An 18,860-nucleotide genomic window follows, 5' to 3' on the forward strand; every position below is an offset into this window, starting at 1 on the left:
AAAACCCAACTATCTTTTACTTCCACATAATTATTTTGGCAAGCAATTTTTGGCTCCAGATGGCACTCAAGAGGAGGGGGGATTATTTTTACTAAATCTTTAGCTTTCTAGGTTCAGAAACAACAAACAGATTCAGAGGGCAGATATATCTTCATTTCAGGTTTACTACAAAATCGCAAATTTACATTACCATCCATATATTCTCCTAACACTAATCAATTTAATTTTCTATCTAGAACATTGAGAAAACTTCAGAAATTTGCATCGGGAGAAATCCTCATTGGCGGAGACTTAAATATGACTTGTGACCCAACACTAGATAAAAGTACAGGTACACCAACATCAGCTACAGGTAACAAATCCCTCATGAACTCCTTATTACAGAAACACGGATTAATAGATGCATGGCGCCACCTAAACATTGGAGTTAGAGATTACACATATCATTCACCCAGATTCAAAAATTTATCCAGATTAGACTACATTCTAATATCTCTAAATTTACTCACAAATATTACCAAAGCAGAGACCTATCCCAGATTAGTATCAGATCATGCTGTGGTTGGAGCATGTATAAATACTCTTTCCTATATTCCATTTACCCCAATTTGGAGATTTGACTCACTACTTCTCACAGAACAATTGGCTACCAAAACACTTCAGAATAATCTGAAAGAATATTTTGATATAAATAATACACCTGAAATTAATACTACTATTATATGGGACGCTATGAAAGCAACAATGAGAGGTCACTGTATAAATGAATCGGCTAAAAAGAAACGTAATATTGCAACTATTAAAAATCAATTGTTATTAGAGGTAGGAAAATTAGAAACTCAGCATAAACAAAACAACTCTGAAATCACTCTAAGACAATTACAAGAAAAAGAAAAGAAACAGAAGCAATAGACTCTGCTAAGATAGCTAAATCCATTTGGTACACGAAACAAAAATACTATGAATGGGGAAATAAAAACTCTAAATTACTAGCTCATGCTCTTAAGACACGACATACTACTACAATAAGTAGTATGGGCAATAACACATCAGGAAAAAACAACATACGACACCAAAGAAATCAATAAATATTTTATGATTTTTTACAAGGAATTATATAGTAATATACCTACCAACACAGAACAGATTCATGAATATCTTACTGATTTTTCTCCTCCCACCCTTTCAAAGGCTCAGGAACAAATACTAAATAAGGACATAACAACTGAGGAGGTATCGGCTGCCATAACAAGGCTCAAACACAGTAAAGCACCTGGACCAGATGGTTTTAATAGCACATTTTACAAAACTTTTCAAGAGATATTAATCCCGCGTTTAACACAACTTTTTAATTATATCTGGTCAGGAGGAAATATTCCAGACACATGGAGGACTTCCCATATAATTGTTATTCCTAAACCAAATAAAAATAAATTGAAAGTAGAATCCTATCGACCAATAAACCTTCTCAATCAGGACCAAAAATTGTTCACAGCCATATTGACCACTAGACTTAACTCAATGATATCTGACTTAGTACACACAGATTAAACAGGATTCATTACAGGTAGACACATCTCAGACCCCATTAGAAGACTACTCAATATCATATTTCATGCCAAACATTATAAAAAATCATTAGGTGTTTTATCATTAGACATATATAAAGCCTTTGATTGCTTGAACTGGAACTATTTTTAAAAAGTATTAAATAAATATCATCTGGGAGAAAGAACATTAAACATGATAAATTGTCTATATGACACGACTACTGCAATGATATGCACAAATAATTTAGACTCAGACCCTATATCAATTCAAAGGGGCACAAAACTAGGATGCCCATTATCTCCATTACTATTTGCCCTCGCTATGGAACCACTAGCCCAGAAACTACGCTCACATGCTCAAATCAAAGGTTACCAAATTAGGTTAAATGAAGAACACTTATTAAATCTATATGCAGATGATAAGACATTAATGCTGGGAAACCCATCACAATCTGCTCCGTTACTAAAAATGGTGCTAGAAATATTTACAAAAATATCTGGACTTAAGGTTAATTTTAATAAATCCTCTATAATGTTTTTTCATGTTGGTCCACAAGATCAACTGATTCGTAAAACATTGGAAATTAATATATGTAATTCTGCCTTTCGATATCTAGGGATTTTAATTCCTAAAAATTTCTCAAAACTATTTTATATTAACTATCGCCCTCTAATAAAGAAAATGAATATGGATATAAACAAATGGAAAAAAATTAATTTCACCACATTAGGTCGGATAGCTGCCATACGAATGAAAATACCCAGATTCCTATATTTATTTCAGGTACTTCCCCTTTTTATTACTCATAACACAATTAGTAAATGGCAGAACATGATAATTTCATATTTCAAAATAAAAGACTGAGACTAGCATTAGCCTCTTTTTATACTCAGACAACTTCCAGGGAATGGGGACTTCCAAATCTATACCTATACTATACAGCATTTCAACTACAACAGCTAAGTTTCATGATAATGCGATCAGATAAAACATGGGTTCGATTGTAAGAATCTATGTTATCCACTGGTAAACTGGGGAATTTACCATTCTTACCAATTTGTAATACATGGCTTAAAAATATTAATAATCCGTATACTAAAACCACGTTCACTATTTGGAAACATTGGCAAATGAAACTATCCTCAATTCTCTCCCCTTCGACTCCCCTGCAGTCTTATCCGAATGCAGGAGGTGATTTGTTGAAAAACTACATGAAAACCGGGGGGGGGGGGGGAGAGAGAATACTTCAGACTCAAAGATCTCTTTCCACAAGAAAATCCAATCACTATCCAACAACTGAAAATTGATTTTCCCTCATGGAACCTAGACTGGCTACACACATTCCAATTACAATCTATACTAAAAGACCCTCAGATTAAAAGGCATGCTACTCAAAATATCACACAATTTGAAAAAATCTTACTAGAAAATGGGCATAATGGAAAAGGATTGGTATCCAAAGTATATAAAACATTACTGGACCATGACATGGGAAACCTGGTAGGACTGCAAGAACAATGGGAAAAAGACTTGGGACTTAAATTGGAGACATCTGAATGTTCCTCAATATTTATGTCTAAATACAATAAAACTGTTTCAGCTAAACATAAAGAGACTACTCTAAAAAGTTACATAGATGGTACTCCACTCCAGTTTAGCTTCCACATATTTCCTATTCATCATCCCCTTTATGCTGGAGAGGATGTACTCAAAAAGGAACATATTTTCATCTTTGGTGGACTTGTTCAAAAATCAACAAATTTTGGACCTCAATCCAAAATGAACTCAATACAATCACAAAAGAAACAGTAAATTAAAACCAGAGCTATTCTTATTATCTTTATTTACAGGTGAAAACAAAACTTTAAAATCAAAACACTTGATCTCAAAGTTATTATTGGCAGCAAGAATAACGATATTACAATCTTGGAAGCACTTAGATGAACTGAACATAAAGAACTGGTATAACAAAATTTGGACAACAGCAATCCTGGACAAAATTACTTTACATCTTCGATTTTTAAGAGGCGCTGCAAAACCAGAAACATTCATGTCAACTTGGTGGAGATTCATAGATCATACTTCACAACAAGATCTACACAAGCAACTTTCCTCAGCAGCAAAAGACATATGGTTTTCATGAATAAATAACTGTGTCCTTATGGTTTAACATCTCAAAAATATGATTATATCACAATATATGTAAAAACCTCCAAAAATTCACATGTATACCAACAATCACCTATATATCATTACACCTCAACATATTTGCAATTTTAATCCCATAAGCACTGGCTCTAGGGAGGGGGGGGGAATTTAGGGGTACTTTTATACCTTTATACTGTTATATTGTCTATGTTAAATTTTTGAATAATAATAACAAAAGACTAATAAAAAGACTTAAAAAAACACAAGCACAACAAACAGCACTGTCTGCTATCACTCACATCCTGAAGGATATTGACTCAGTTCAGATAGGGAGTGGCCTTGAGATCATCTTTACATGCACATAATAAAAGACCATTCCATGGTAACACCAAATGTCTCATCTCCCGTGTATATAAGATGATCTCAGGTGGGACATACCAGAGCTGACTCATATACGGCGGGAATAAATACTATAACTTGAACCGCTACTGTAATGGAAGAATGTGGTCTAGCACTCACCTTCCAAATGTGGCATCAGCTGATGTGCAAGTATTGATCCTGTAATGTTTAATGAAGGTGTTTGAGCTGGTCCAGGTACCCACTTTACATACCTCCTCCAAGGAGTCATTGAGAGAAAAAGCCACAGTGGTAGCCAATGACCTGGTGGAGTGAGCCAAAATTTTGGACGGAGGTGAGATCTGTAAGAAATTGTAAGCCAATGCTATGCAGGCCTTGATCCACTTCAATAAGGTGGATGGGGAAACCTTCTTCCCTAAGGGTGATGGATGGAATGACACAAACATGGCATCAGAATGGTGAAAGGACTTAATTCTGGTAATATAGACCTTTAATGCCCTTTGCATATCCAAAGAATGTCAGGCCTTTTCTGATGGATAGGCAGGAGAAGGACAGAAGGAACGGAAGAACGAGTTCCTGCTGACAATGGAAAGTAGAGGTAACTTTAGGTTGAAAAGAGGGAATTGTACAAAGTACCCCTTTGCCTTTATGGAAGGTACAGAATGATTTGCCCACTGAGAGGGCACTGAGCTCTTATACCCTCTGGGCTGAAGTGACTGTGATCAGGAATAGGACCTTGAATGACAGGATTCTGAGGGAGACTGATCAAAGTGGCTCAAATGGAGGTTGTTGCAATGTCGTTAGCACCTTGTGTAAATCCCACCTTGTGTACAACCTGTGTTGAGTTGGTAGGGCAGATAACGTGGCACCTTTGAGAAAATGTTTCATGAATGGATGTGAACCCAAAGGTATTTTCATGGTCTTGGACAGAATCGATTACAAGGCTGAAGCTTGATGCTTTAGTGTATTTGGTCGAAGACCCAAGTTGATGCCTTTTTGGAGAAAGCCAAGACATCCTTAAAGCCTGCTTCAATTGAATGATATGCTGGCGAGCACACCACACTGAAAATACTCTCCAAATGCATTCATATATGCAATGTGTCAAAGGTCGCCATGAAGCCAGCATAGTAGAAACAACCAAAGGACTGAGACCTGCACTTAGCAACCTTTTCCTATCAATAGCCAGATGTGAAGATCCAACCACACTAGATCTTGATGAAGCAGCCACCCCAAGTGAGTAGATCTGCCCTGTGAGGCAACTTTCATGCTGGATCTGCTGCAAGGTTGAGGATTTCTGAAACCACAGTCTCCATAGTGGGGTGCCATTAACAGTACCTTCGCCTTCTTGTCCCGGATCTTGCAAAGAAGCCTAGGCAGAAGCAGAACTAGAAGCGAGTAGAAGCTGCCACATGTGCGTACCTTTAGAAAAACCTCTTCACCTGATGGTTCTGGTGGGATGTGAATAGGTCCACCCGGACCTTTCCGAATCGAGACATGATGGCTTAGAACACTTCTGTGTGCAATTTCCATTCTCCTTGCTGGTGGTGTTGGCGGCAGAGCCAGTCCACCTGGCCGCTGTCCTCCCCCTTCAGATATTCCACTCCCAAGGATTCCAGATGAGGTTCTGTCCATTCCATAAGTATGGAGGACTCCTCCTGAAGGGCTGCCGAGCATGTGCCCCCTTGATGGTTCACATGAGCTTTCGCAGTCACGTTGTCTGTTCTGACCCGGACTGCATGACGATGAATAATGGGGAGAAAGTGTTGTACTGCTAAGTGTATTGCCTGAACTTCCAGTAGACTGATGGGAATTAGTGTTTCTTCTGGGGACCACCTCTCCTATGCCAACGGTTAGTGACAGACTACTCCCCAGCCTGAGAGACTGGCATCTGTGGTGAAGGTCACTAGAGGTGGCTCCTGAAATGCCACCCCCTTGTGCATGTTTCCCTCCTGCAACCACTAACATAGGGAATGATGGACGCAACTGGAGATAGCTACTTGGTGATGTCTTGCTGCAATGTAGTGCTAAAAAGAGAGTAATGCCCACTGTAAGGCATGAGAATGCTTTGCCCATGGGGTTATCTGAAAGATAGAGGCCATTAGACGTAGGGCTTTTGCCAGAAACATGAGGTCCACTCTGTGAGAAGACAGGATAAAGCAAATTGCCTTCTGAATCTTGACTATCCGTTCTGGAGATAGTGCAATGTATCCCTAGACCATGTCCAAGACAGCTCCTAGGTGCTGGAGACTCCGAGAAGGATGCATATGCTGTTTTCCTGATTGATGAGGACGCCAATATCCTTCAGGCAGGCCAGTGTGACATACAGATCCTCCCACGCCTTTGTGAGTGAAGGTGAACAGAGTAGCAGGTCGTCTATATAGGGGCAAATATGGATTCCCTGCAACCTGAGGTGAACCACCAAGGTGATCACAATTTTCATGAACACCCTGGGGGCTGAAGACAGGCCAAAGGGCATGGCCCTGTACTGTTAATGATGATCATCCACTATAAATCACAGGTAATGCCTGTGAGGGGAAAATATGGGGACTGTCATGAATTTGTATATTTTTATGAAATGTTAAAATCATATGTAATATCATGGCTCAGTGCAAAGAACTCTGGGAGTTACATCTTGTTAGAAAACAGGCCTCTGGAAAGGCAAAAATGTTAAGTTTCGTTTTCCAGCTGAAGGCAGTTAGGGAGGCCTGAATAGAAGCACCTGGTTATCTGTGCTACTCAGTAACAGCCTGGTACTCAAGGCCATGAAGGCCTGTGAAGGTTGAGAACACCGTTGGGAGGGGGGCCTGCAAGGTGCGAAAAAGTGAAGAAGCATCGAGAAGGGATTACATCAGTAAGCTCCTGATTGGTTAATTAATCCTGGACCGTTGGGTTTCTTTTCCTTAAGTATAGGGCTTGAGACCCATAGCCTTTGTTCCCTCTGGAAGGTTTCCCTGGATGATGCCTATGGGTATCCATCTTGCTGGTGGCTACCTAAGTAGGGTTCCATTGCTTTGTATCTGATGCTATTCTCTCTGAGGAGAGATGAGATTACAACCAACTACCTCATAAGTGATAGGCTAGTTAGGTTATTATTTTCTTGTTGTGTGTATGAATTCTCGTGTGTGGTTTTGAAGAATTGTTTTGCTGCTATATTTTAATGTGCACTTATATTTTGAATAAAGCTACTTCTATTTAACCTGGTGTGTTCATTGAGGGTAAGGGTGGTTCTGAATTCAGCACCTTGACCTTTCAGCTACATAACTACCAAAGGAAAAAAGGAGTTAAGCCTAATTCTAATTTGTGGGGTTTTACCAGAAGTTTCTTGACAAGGAATGTAAGTTTGGCTCTTGTCTTATAGAACCTTGGTTTACCTATTTTCTGGGCTCAGAGTTCCCCTAGCTCTGAGTTGAACCAGTGAAGGGGTGGTGGCAGCCTACTTTCTACCTTGCAGGGTTGGTGTTAGTTTGCACAGCCTTGGCAAGGGGAATTTGGTGTTTGGGTTCCAGAACAATTGCCCTAAGGGTGGGAATTGGGTCTGAAGCATGGTCCCCGTGCCTTGTGGGGGTGGTGGTCCATGACAGGGACATGCAGGTAATCCTCCTTGAGGTCAATGGAAGAAATAAGTCCCCTCTTCCCAGGACTTCTTTGATGGATAGGAGTGTCTCCATCCTGAATCGGTGATACCGGATGAAGCGGTTCAAATGTTTCAAATCCAGTACAGCCCGGAGCGATCCATCTTTCTTGGGGACTGTAAAGATAATTGAGTACACTCCCAAGTCCTCTACTCTAATGGAACCGGCTCTATTGCTGAGACGTGGAGGAGGTGTTGGATGGTATCCTGCACCCTGGCCCCCTTGGCTGTGTTGGCAGAAAGAGGGGAAGGAATTTACTTCTATGGAGGAGCTGACAGAAATAACAAGTGGAGGCCTAACTTCAGTGCCTGCAGTACCCAGCGATCTGAGGTGATGCGAGTCCAAGTGTTCACGAAGTCCTGCAGTCAACCCCCAACTGTAGGTGGGACAGAGTCAAAATTGGTGTTTGTTGACCCTTGCCTGGGTGCCTGAGCTGAACTTGTTGGTGAAATGTTGCTGTCCTCTGCCAAAGGCACGTGGTCTATTCCAAAAGAGGCTAGAGACCCAAAACTCCTGGCCCTGAGGGTCTGAAGCCCTGAAAGGACTGATTAGATGAGTAGGGATGAAAAATCTCCAAAATGGCTGTTTATCTTCCTTCCTCTTAGAAGAAGGTAACACTTTCTTTGTCCTTAGACTCTACTAAAACTTTGTCCAACGCTACATCTCCAAAGAGCTTGCCCCCCACCTAGGTCTCTGAGGCCAGATTGTTGCATGCAGTGGTATCGGCTTCCTATGAGCATAGCCACAGAGACCTTCTGGTAAAGACTCCTGCTGTCAAGGCTCTTGCCAAGAACTGTGCTGCATCCATACCTCTATCTGCCATGACAGCCACCACCCTAGATATTTTAAAGACAGACTAGTGGAAATGAGTGGGGTCCTGGATGGAATAATACAATAGATCCTCCAGCCACAGAAGGCTGCCTGTGCAAAAATGGATGAGTAGGCTGCAGCCCTCAATGACGCCCATATTGCATCGCATTCTATGACATAGGCTGAGGCTGGTTGGTTAGGACCTTGAGAGGGCTGACAAAATAGTGTTCTTTAACTGCTGTAGCATGAGATCATATAACTGCAGTTGCACTATTGGAAGTGGGGCTGAATAAAATTGAGCCTGTGTAACAACAGTATAAGCCACAGAGAGTGAACCATGCCTAGTTCTTTGAATATTGGGGGCAGAGTGGGCATGATAAGAACAGGGGGGTTGTGCCCTGGAAACTTCCTGAAAACCTCTAAAGCCCTCAGGTGAGGACTGAGTAAAAAAAATGGTTCTAAGGTCTGAACAAGAGTGTCTTTCATGTGCATCAATTGCCACTTCTGAAGTCAATATATGCCTCATATTCTGAACCTCCTCCCCCCGTCTGCTTTAATCAGGCAGCATGAACCTCATAGCTCCATGGCTGGGTTCCCTTCAAGTATGCAAGCCCTGAGGATCAAAGGACCCTAACGTGGACATGACCTCCCTTGCCCACCGTGTCAGAAACTGTCAATGCATCCCCTGCCACAGGGAAGGGGGGGGTTGATTACCTCCTGTCTATGCTGACTTGGATGATCTCTTGAAGAAACCTCTGAAACTGACACCGCAGAGGATAAGCGCTTTTGGTTTTTGGCGGGAAATGCCATTTTGTCCTTAGCCTTCCCCATTGTCCTAGGTGGAGGTGGGCTTAGAATGGGCCTGGCAGGCTCACAATAACTGGCGGAGCTTCTGGGAGCTTCTGGGCAAAAGCACACTTTCTTTTCCTCCTTATTTTAATGTAAGTGCGAAGGTGGAAAAGTGGGAGAGTTGGAGAATCGGCATCTGGGTTGGAAAGGCTGTACAGTCAGAAAATCTGGCAGGACTCGGAGGTCTGGACTGAAAACTGAGGTGAACGGGTGGACTGGAAAAGCTGAGGACTGAAGACAAAGAAACAAGCTAGGCTGTATTGGGACGCGCTGAGAAGTGGGAGAAGCAGCAGCGTGGTTTTTTAAAAAAAATAAGAAACAGGTAGAAAAACAAGTAATAAAAGGCCAGGAACTCACAGAAGACATGGAAGACACAAACACACAGACTAATACAGACCTTAACCCTAGCGATCAGAGAGTGCAGATATAACCATATTGGTGAGAGGCAAAATAAGAACTGTCTTCTCTATGGGAGGGCTACAGCAGTCTGCAAATCAAGTTCTGGTTATTTTGCCTTTGACCACAAGGTGGAGCTCAAGTCCCACCTGAGATCATCTTACATGCACGGGAGAAAATGAAGTATCCCTAAAACAGTCGCATATATTTTCCATAATACACGCCACACCATATTTTGTTTAATTATAGTCAGAAGAAACCACAGTTCCTCAAGTTCAGATCTAATGGGGAACTGTGGACAGTTCAAAAGCAAAAGTTTTCAATTGTCACCTCTTACAGGAGGAAAAGGGCAGGGAATATGCAAACCAGAGGCTCATGAGTGCTCATAATGACAAGCCATGGTTTGTCATTACATCTAAACTGAGCAGTTTGCTTGTCAAACTAAAACTGTTGTGTGGTAGAAAATATAATACAGCAAGTCTGACAACACTGTTTATTTAAAATTATTTCGGTTTGAAATAGCCAGTATTAGGCAATTTCTTAATATTAAACAAATCATTGTATTTTCAAGACTCTCCAGTGAAAACGCTCTTACCTTCTCCTGAAACTGCAGATTTGGTAATTGGTGATGTTCTCTTCAGATTAGCAGGACTCTCTGAAGACCCAGAATCCATGCTTAAAGAAATAAGTGTAAACGTTTCATTGCATCTAAGTTAACATCACTATAGAACAGTCCAATATGAAAAGAGTATAGAAATACAATAATAAAAGTTAAAACGTTTGTTTTATAAACTTTGTTTTTATTACCAACCTTAATAATATATCTACATTGTGCAAAAGTAATCAATACTTTATCTACCTGTTTTTGAAAAGGGACTCTGACAACTGTCTTATATCTGCACAAAAATGGCCAATGTCTAAATAGAAGTTTAGTAGGATTCTTTCCAAATGTTATTACATAGAGGTCCTGTAATATCGAACAAAATCAAATAAGCAAAATACCTTGTTGATTTCCTTATAGGACCTGAAATAAGCTTCACGTATGATTTAGGAAACCAGCCTTTTTGTCCTTGAACTTCTCCAAACCACCACATGTCTTGCTGTTCTAACACTGTGATAATATCATTCTTGTTAAAATTAAGATGGTTGTCCTTCTTGGCTCTCCAAGGATACAGGGCCTGTGCTTGAAGTCCCTCCACTTTTTCACCCTAGTTAGACACATGAAGAGAACTGTAATTTCTGCAGTGTGTTTCAGGAGACAGTGGTTTCTAAGCCTTTCACATCTACCATGTAGATATAATTCTGAAATATTATTAAATTGTTTCTCTCACTTGCATGAATTGCACACCATGGTATCTGCAACTGTACTTTATTTTGCAGGTAAGTGCCAAACAAGTAGGAACATAAGAAGCTCTGTTGTATCAAGCCAAACTATTGGTTTATCTAGCTCAGTACTGCCTACACTGTCTGGCAGTGGCCCTCCTGGGTTTCAGGCAGGAGTTATTCCTAGCCCTAGTTGGAAACGCTATGGATTGTAGGTTCATTCTCCATGCAAAGCATGTGCTCTACCACTGAACTACTCTTGAAAAGTTTTGCCTTACTAAAAATCTTATTTATATTTAACATATACTAGCAGTATTTAATGAAATTAAAAACTAAATGTTCATAATTACTGTGAGTTTGTCATTGTGCCACTATGGTGATATGGTATCGGGGAGCATTACTGTGTTTTTTCAGTCCTAATGATTGGGGAATCCGGAATTCCTAGAACGTTAATGCCACCTTTCATGTCCGTATATATAAACTAATGCTATTATAGTGTTTTTCCCATCTTTAATTATTTAATTCTTTGTTTGACAATCTTAGAAAAGAACAGATCCATTGACATATATATTGCACAACATAAAGCATAAATTCAGGTTTATAACCATGTAGTACTATTCCATGCCTGCTGTAAAATGGCAACTCACCTGACCCAAGACAGGAGAAGGAGATGATCCAGTAACAGTGGCTGGGGTGAAGGCAGATCTTTGTCTCAGCTGCCCTGTGCTTGGAACAGTAAGGGAAGGTTGTGCTGTCCAAGCATCCCAATTATCAGTCTCTTGTTTATCACTAGTACTTGCTGGCCATCTGAAAAGGAAAAGTGGCAATATTGTAATTGACATGACAGTTATGAAGTGAAAAAACACATCATTATTTTTGTCTTATTTCTTGACTGCTGCATAGTCTTCAAAATTATATTGGTTCATGGTGTGTATTACAACACGGCTACCCTACATCTCCCTCTTCTACAAAATAATTACCATTGCTATGGCAAGGTTTGCCCAAATCTGAGAACTCAGAAAAAGGTATTGATCTTTACCTGCATATTTTTGTTTTAAGCAGGTAAAAGTAGTAGTTGTGGTTTTTGGGGGGTGAGGGTATTTTTTTTTCTTTAGCCATTTATATTCAGTGAAGAGGAGCCAGCAACATAACGGAGAAGTTACAGAAAGATATATTTTTCTAATCAACATTTTCCTCTTTGGTTTTGTTCAAGTTATAATATCAGAAAAAGCAGAATTTTTACTTTCCTGAATTCCTATTTGCAGACTGGAGTGGACAACACTCGAATAGGGATGATTCTCCCTTTGGGGGTAACAAGCAGGGTCCTTTCCAATCTTCTGTCTCTTCTCCAAGGGAAGGAGTCATCTCCCTCACCAGACCAAGTGGCAGAGCAAGACAACTCCTCAACCCCAAGCAAAATACACACACACCACCCCAAGCACACGGGGAAGATAAACAAAAAACAAAAAAGTATAAATAGACAAACCTAACTATAAGGAGCAGTCCAGCCACAATCTACTGCAACTCAGTGACAAACCAGAAGGCATAGCAAGAAACAAAGGAAGTGAGCAGTAGGCCAAGTGTCCTCCACTCCAGTCTGCAAATAGTGATTCATGATAAGTAAAATTTCCGCTTTTGCCAGACTGGAGTGGAGAACACTCTATTAATAGGGATGTAACAGAGCAGTCCATCCAAGGACAGGCTTCCTCTGCAACATGCCTAAGTGGGAATAGTCCCTTGCAACACCCAAATGCAGCATCAGAAGAAAATGGATCCACCTGACAGTGCTTCATGAAGGTGTGCACAGAGGCCCAGATAGCCGCCAATTGGGAACCCACCTCATAATGCCACCAAGGCAGCCACTCTCCTCAGTGAGTGGGCCAACACCTCCACTGGAGGCTGCTTATCCAAGGCCTCATAGGCAGTCCCAATCACCTTCTCAGCCACCTAGCAATGGAAGAGGTAGAAACTTTATTGCCACTTGATGGCTCTGCAAAAGAAACAAAACAGGACCACAGGGACCAATGGATGTCCAGGGCGTGTCACTTCTTTTCTTGAGCATAGGAAGGCATGGGACAAATGAGGGCACCACCTCCTCCTGGGAACAGTGGAAAAGTGTGTTCACCTTCAGAATGAAGGAGGGATCAGGCCACTGCACCCCCTTGTCGGAATGAAAAACACATAGTTGAGCATTAGAGGAGAGAGCACCCAGCTAAGGTAAAAGCCACCAGAAACACTGTCTTGGGAGTCAGCAGCTTAAGTGAGCAAGATGCCATGGATTCAAAAGGCAGACCCATAAGAACAATAAGGACCCAACTGAGGTTCCAGTTGGGGAACCTATGGGCCATCTGAAGCAACTTAAGATTTACTGCCTTAATGAAGCACTTGCACAAGGGATGTGAAAAAAGTACCAGACTCCCAAGACTGGCCAGAACACTGCTAAGTGTTGCAGCTTGGCATTTGACAGCGCTACAGCTCAAGACCTTCTCCACTCAGCCTGAAAAACCCAAGCAGGTCCTGCACATCCTGAGAGGTGGAGTCCACCCCTGACATGACACAACAAGATAGAAGAACATGCAATGCCAATAAATAAATCCTATTTTGGATGCCCAGGAAAAGGAGAGCAGGGTTTCAAGACCACCCACAGCTGGAAGATGTCTGGGTGAGGGTGGGCCACTGGGCCCTGCCAAAGCAGGCCTGCCCTCACTGGAATCCTCCAAGGTTCCTGCATAGACAGGCTGAGCAGGTCTGGAAACTATGGATGGCAGGACCAATAAGGTGCCTTCCATTAAAGCTTGCCTAGGCTGTGCTACATTTTAATGAATGCAAGCTTGCCTTTTGATCTCTCCGAGTCGGTTGGGTTCAGCAGTGCCGGAAGGCACATCCAGGAAAACAGCCTGTGTAACTCAAAAGTGTGCACGCTGCATTATGAATCCCGGCTACACCTAAGCAAGGGACAAGCGAGAGAGAGTGCAAGAGCGAGAGCGAGAAAGAGAGAGCGTGAGAGAGCACGAGAAACACCTTTCACCTCCTTAGAAGCTCAGAGGAACTGTTTCGATTTAGAAAAGCCAAAGCAGATGTCCATACTACTACATCTCATCTAATTCCAGTTTAGAGAAGAAAAGAAACAGCCACAGAAACACCTGCCGCTACTTCCCTTAGCCACAATGGACCATGAGGCCCACAAATATCAGGTTTTCCTGCCTGGGTGCTGGGCAGACTCCTCCCACGTTGCCATCCCTGGGGATTTCTAAGCAGCACACACTCCAGGGGAAAATGAAAGAGCAACCTCTCGGCAACATGTCTCTGGTTGCAATCCATGTGCGCGGTGGAGAAATCAAGGCAGGCTTAGCATTCCTAAGCGGAAGGAAAATGGCGGTGGTAACAGCGGCTGCCTCCACCTGCTCTGTTCCCCACAGAAGGCACTACAGATGCGGCGGCACAAGAATGGGTTGGGAGAGACTGGAGGACAACGGAGTTGGGTCCCTTACCCCGGCTGAGTGGTTCTCCATCTCGGTGGAGCAGTTGCCTCTTGTTTGTTGCTGAGGCCACCGAGGGGGTCTCGCCCAACGAGGGAAGCTGGTGGAGGGCTGCCTGAGGGCTGACTTATCCTTGGCTGCTGCTGCCATGACTCCGCTCTTGGGGGAGCTTTTTCCTTGCGGATGTCCGGTTCAGAGCGGGAATCACGAGTCAGAGACGAGGGTGCAAGGAACTCTTGCTTTATTAACGTAATGGATACATCAAAGGCTGAGCGCCTCATAGAAAAGACCCTACGCTAACTCACTACAAGTCCCTAACTGCCCTCTAGACATGGTCTGCAATGTGTGATGAAAGTTGACTCAACGCCCCATTCACAGCACGGCAGTCTTAAATAGGAGAGGTCTTGGAGCGTAACCTCTCACTCCTTCGCATGCACGCCCTCTGCCCTGTCCACTTCTCCCTACGTCGTAAGCGCGGTGAAGGGGGGAGAGTCTCCACGGGCTCTTCTGACAGAACAGGGTCCTCATCTGCAGGTGGGGAAGCAGAGGGCTAGGAAGCGTTGGGCGTCTCTAGGATACTGCTTGGCACAGGAGGAGTTACTGCTCTTTCGGAATCCTCCCCTAATGGCTCCGTGGGGGTGCTTGATGGCTGAGCACTGTCCCATTGAGGGGCAGGGTCAGCCGTGGGAACTGGTGGGGTGGCTAGCTCACTCTCTTCCTCAAGGTCTGGGCTAGACTCAAGAACAGCTGGATCGTCCATGCCCGCTGAGGGCTGAGGCGCCTGCAACTCATGCCTTCCCCCTCCTTGATCCACAGGAGAGAGGCTGGGCTCAACACCCCTGGGCTCAACAGCGGACGGGGGCATGTGAGGGAGACCGGTCTGCAGGTATGTCATCCCCAAAGTGTGGGGGGAGATAGTGGTGGTGGCAGTGGCTCTCGGCCTGCTCCCCACGTTTGTCTTTGTTGCCTGCTACCCCGGTGCAACCAAGGAGCCTTCCTTGCTCGGCGGACTCATGGGCAGGACTCTCCCTGAGGTGCGTCGGTGCTGTTGGTCACTTGACACCGCTGCTTGAGATCGGGCCACCAGGGAAGAGGTACGGCGGGCGGTTGGCGGAGACTGGTGGAGTTTAAAAGGACTTTTGTTACTAGAAGATTGAGTCTGTGAATAACATCATGGGTGGGGGTGGTTCTAACAGCTAAGTTGAAATTGTGTTACTACTTTTGCAATATTGACTAGCTGTGTAATAGGATTGTTACAATGTGTTATGTTTTATTTATAGTGTTGGGGTGTTTTTTGTCTTGTTGTTATATTTGCCATTTGTTTTTTCTCTATTATTGTTGTATTATTTTGCTTGAAATCGTTTTTGCCATTGTTTGACTTGCTGTAAGCTATTTCAAATGCAATGTGTTTTTGTTTTCCTTTTTGTACGTTGCTTTGAGTCCTATTTTTGGAAAAAAGCAACTAATAAATGATAATAATAATAATAATATCACCTGCACCTTGAGTTGGTGCACCCTCTGCCACATCTGTTGGATCAGGAGAAGGGAGGAAATGCATAGAGAAGCCCTTTGGGCCAGGACACCTCCAGCGCATCTACCCATCCATGCACTGTTGCATGGGAACTGGGAGATGAATGTCACCACCTGAATGTTCTCTGTCGTGGTGGACAGATCAATCACCAGAGTGACCAGCCAGTCTACCACCTGGGCAAACACTGCCACACTGACTCCCTGAAGGATGTCCTGCTGACCCAGTCCACCATCAGACTGTCCACCCTAACCTGGCTTGAGAAACAGCCGGTGACACTCTGCCCAGTGGCCTCCAATTTGAGAGACCTCGAATGAGTTCCCTCCTCCAATCATTCACATAAGCTTTGTCTGAAGTATTACTAGTGTGAACCAACAGATGGTTCCCCTTGACATACACCTGAAAAGACTTCAGTCCCAGGAAAATGGCCCTTAACAGCAGTTGAAACTCAACTGCACCTATTGTGTGCTCCGTACACCCTGGGCCAACTTATTTCCCAGGTGTGCACCCCAACCATTGTCATGGCCCCGTCAGAGGACTCCTCAGATGAGGACGACTCGGGAGTAACAGCAGCAGACCCAGAAGCAGCAGGAGACACGGAGGAGCCTCCTGAGAATCCAGCTCCTTCTGCCCCTCAACTGCAGAGCACCCCAGGGACAGCAGAGGCCCTGCAGCCAGACACAGACAGTGAACAGGATACTCCCCCCTCACCTGCAGAACGTAGACAGCAGAAGGTCAGGCAGAAGAGAGGCAGGCCTGTCTCCTTAAGGCCCAAACGCGGAGGGCTCACACCTGCTGTCCATCCTGCTCTTTATAAGGCACACCTTGGCTGCAGCTTGGTGCTGACTGCAACGTCAGGTGTGGCTTTGTGTAGACCTAGTTTCCCTGCAGAATCTCTTTGACTGACCCCTTGGCAATTGATCCCGGACCTCCACTGACCTCGCTTCTGGACTTCTGACTCGGCAAGTACGCTTCGGATAGGCCTGGCAGATTTACAACCTGACTGCTGGCTAAGGACTTTCCTTCCCTGCCAAAGACCCAGGAATTTCCAGCCCCCCCCCCCGGCACTGCTGATGCAGTGTAGAGCTGACAGTTTGCAGTCAGCCCAAACAAAGCAGGCAACAAAGGAGTGGGGGAAGTGCTGACCATGGAGCAACTCCAGCAGGAAAACTTGCTCCTGTGCTCACAAGTAGACCAGCTGCTGTTGGCCGTCCAAGGCTTGCAAACCCAGCTAGCAGCAGCCCCACCCCCTCTCCCTACAGGGAGAGCCAAGTGCCCTGTGACTCTCCCAGAGAAATTTACTGGGGCTTCCGACCAGCTCTCAGCCTTCTTGGCCCAGGCCCAGCTCTTCATAGAGTTACGCCCAGAGGCCTTCCCAGATGATAAGACCCAGGTGGGATTCTTGATTAACCTCTGCACCGGGGCGGCAGCTAGATGGGCCACGCCCCTGCTCCTCGAGCGGAGCCCCGTGCTCAACGACCTAGCCGCCTTCACCAGAGAACTGAAGGCTATGTTCGAGGACCCAGTCCAATCTGCCACAGCCAACCACCGGATACGCAGGCTGCGGCAAGGCCGACGCCCCTTGGGGGAATATGCAACAGACTTTCGTCTATTGCAACAAACCCTGGGCTGGAACGAAGCTGCTCTCATGGACCAGTTTCAGGAGGGGCTGTCGGATGAGCTCCTGGATGAGCTAGCTAGGGTGGAGCGCCCTGGAACCCTGCAAGCCCTCATACGCCTGTGTCTCCAGACTGACGGGAGGCTGGAAAGCAGGCGTGCTGCCAACCGACCCCGGCCAGTCTACAGAGCATCAGCCCCAGTGGCTGGGCCCTTGGAGCCTGTCGGCAAGGACCCTACACCCCCGGCAGAACCGATGCAGCTGGGAGGGGCTCGGCCACGTCTCTCTGCAGCCGAAAAGCTGCGACGCCGGCAACAGGGCCTCTGCCTGTATTGCGGGGCCCTGGGACATTTTGCAGCCCAGTGTTCCGCGAAACGACCCACAGCCCCTGCCTTGGGAAACGCCCATGCCCCGGCCTTCACAGGCCCCTGAGCGGGGCAACCTCATGGGTCAAGGGGCCTGCCACCTCAGTTCCTCACCGCCCAAGCATCTGACCGTGTTGATCACACTGACAGTCCCTGGAAGGGGGACCCTACAAGTACCCACCATGCTGGACTCAGGATCCACCAGCAATTTTATGGACGTGTCCTTTGCCAAGCTCCACCGGGTTCCTAGTCAACCCATTCACCGCCCCCTCCTGGTGGAGACTATTGATGGCCGGCTTCTCGCCTCGGGCCCTGTAGTACAGGAGACAGTGCCGCTCGACATGGCCCTGGGGGAGCACGAGGAAAGCCTCCAGTTCTACCTGGCTGCTGCACCCCACTTCCCGGTTGTGCTGGGCCTGGCATGGCTCCAGCAGCATGACCCCATCATCCAGTGGTCCACGGGCCGACTGACCCTCGGATCCCCCTATTGCCAAGCCAACTGCTGGAGGCTGAAGGAGCGCATCCTGATGACCCAGGAGGCAAGCTCCGTGCCCGAGGCCTTACCGGAGCAGTACCGGGAGTTCGCGGATGTGTTTGGGAAGCAAGAGGCAGACCAGTTGCCGCCCCATCGTCCTTACAACTGTCCCGTTGATCTGCTCCCCGGAGCCAAGATTCCCGTGGGCCGGCTTTATTCCCTGTCAGAACCCAAACTGGCAGCCCTCAGAGAGTTCCTCGACAAGAACCTGCGCCGAGGGTTTATTCGCCCTTCCACGTCCCCTGCAGCCGCCCCTGTCCTCTTTGTCA

At 45.0% G+C, this 18,860-nt stretch overlaps 1 protein-coding gene across 6 annotated transcripts in view; it reads right to left on the bottom strand.

Annotated features, from left to right (window-relative positions):
- Positions 1-18,860, bottom strand: part of ITSN1 (intersectin 1) — a 162,711-nt gene that overhangs the window by 42,519 nt on the left and 101,332 nt on the right. For all 6 annotated transcript variants that reach the window (XM_061627743.1, XM_061627736.1, XM_061627737.1 and 3 more), the window contains 3 exons: positions 11,714-11,873; positions 10,746-10,951; positions 10,339-10,418 (listed from right to left, as the gene is read on the bottom strand). In XM_061627743.1, coding sequence (XP_061483727.1) covers positions 10,339-10,418; positions 10,746-10,951; positions 11,714-11,873 — 446 coding nt within the window. The remainder of the gene's footprint in view (positions 1-10,338; positions 10,419-10,745; positions 10,952-11,713; positions 11,874-18,860) is intronic.

This window comes from Rhineura floridana, chromosome 5 (genome assembly GCF_030035675.1).
Source record: "Rhineura floridana isolate rRhiFlo1 chromosome 5, rRhiFlo1.hap2, whole genome shotgun sequence".
In the NCBI taxonomy this organism is placed as follows: Eukaryota; Metazoa; Chordata; class Lepidosauria; order Squamata; family Rhineuridae; genus Rhineura; species Rhineura floridana.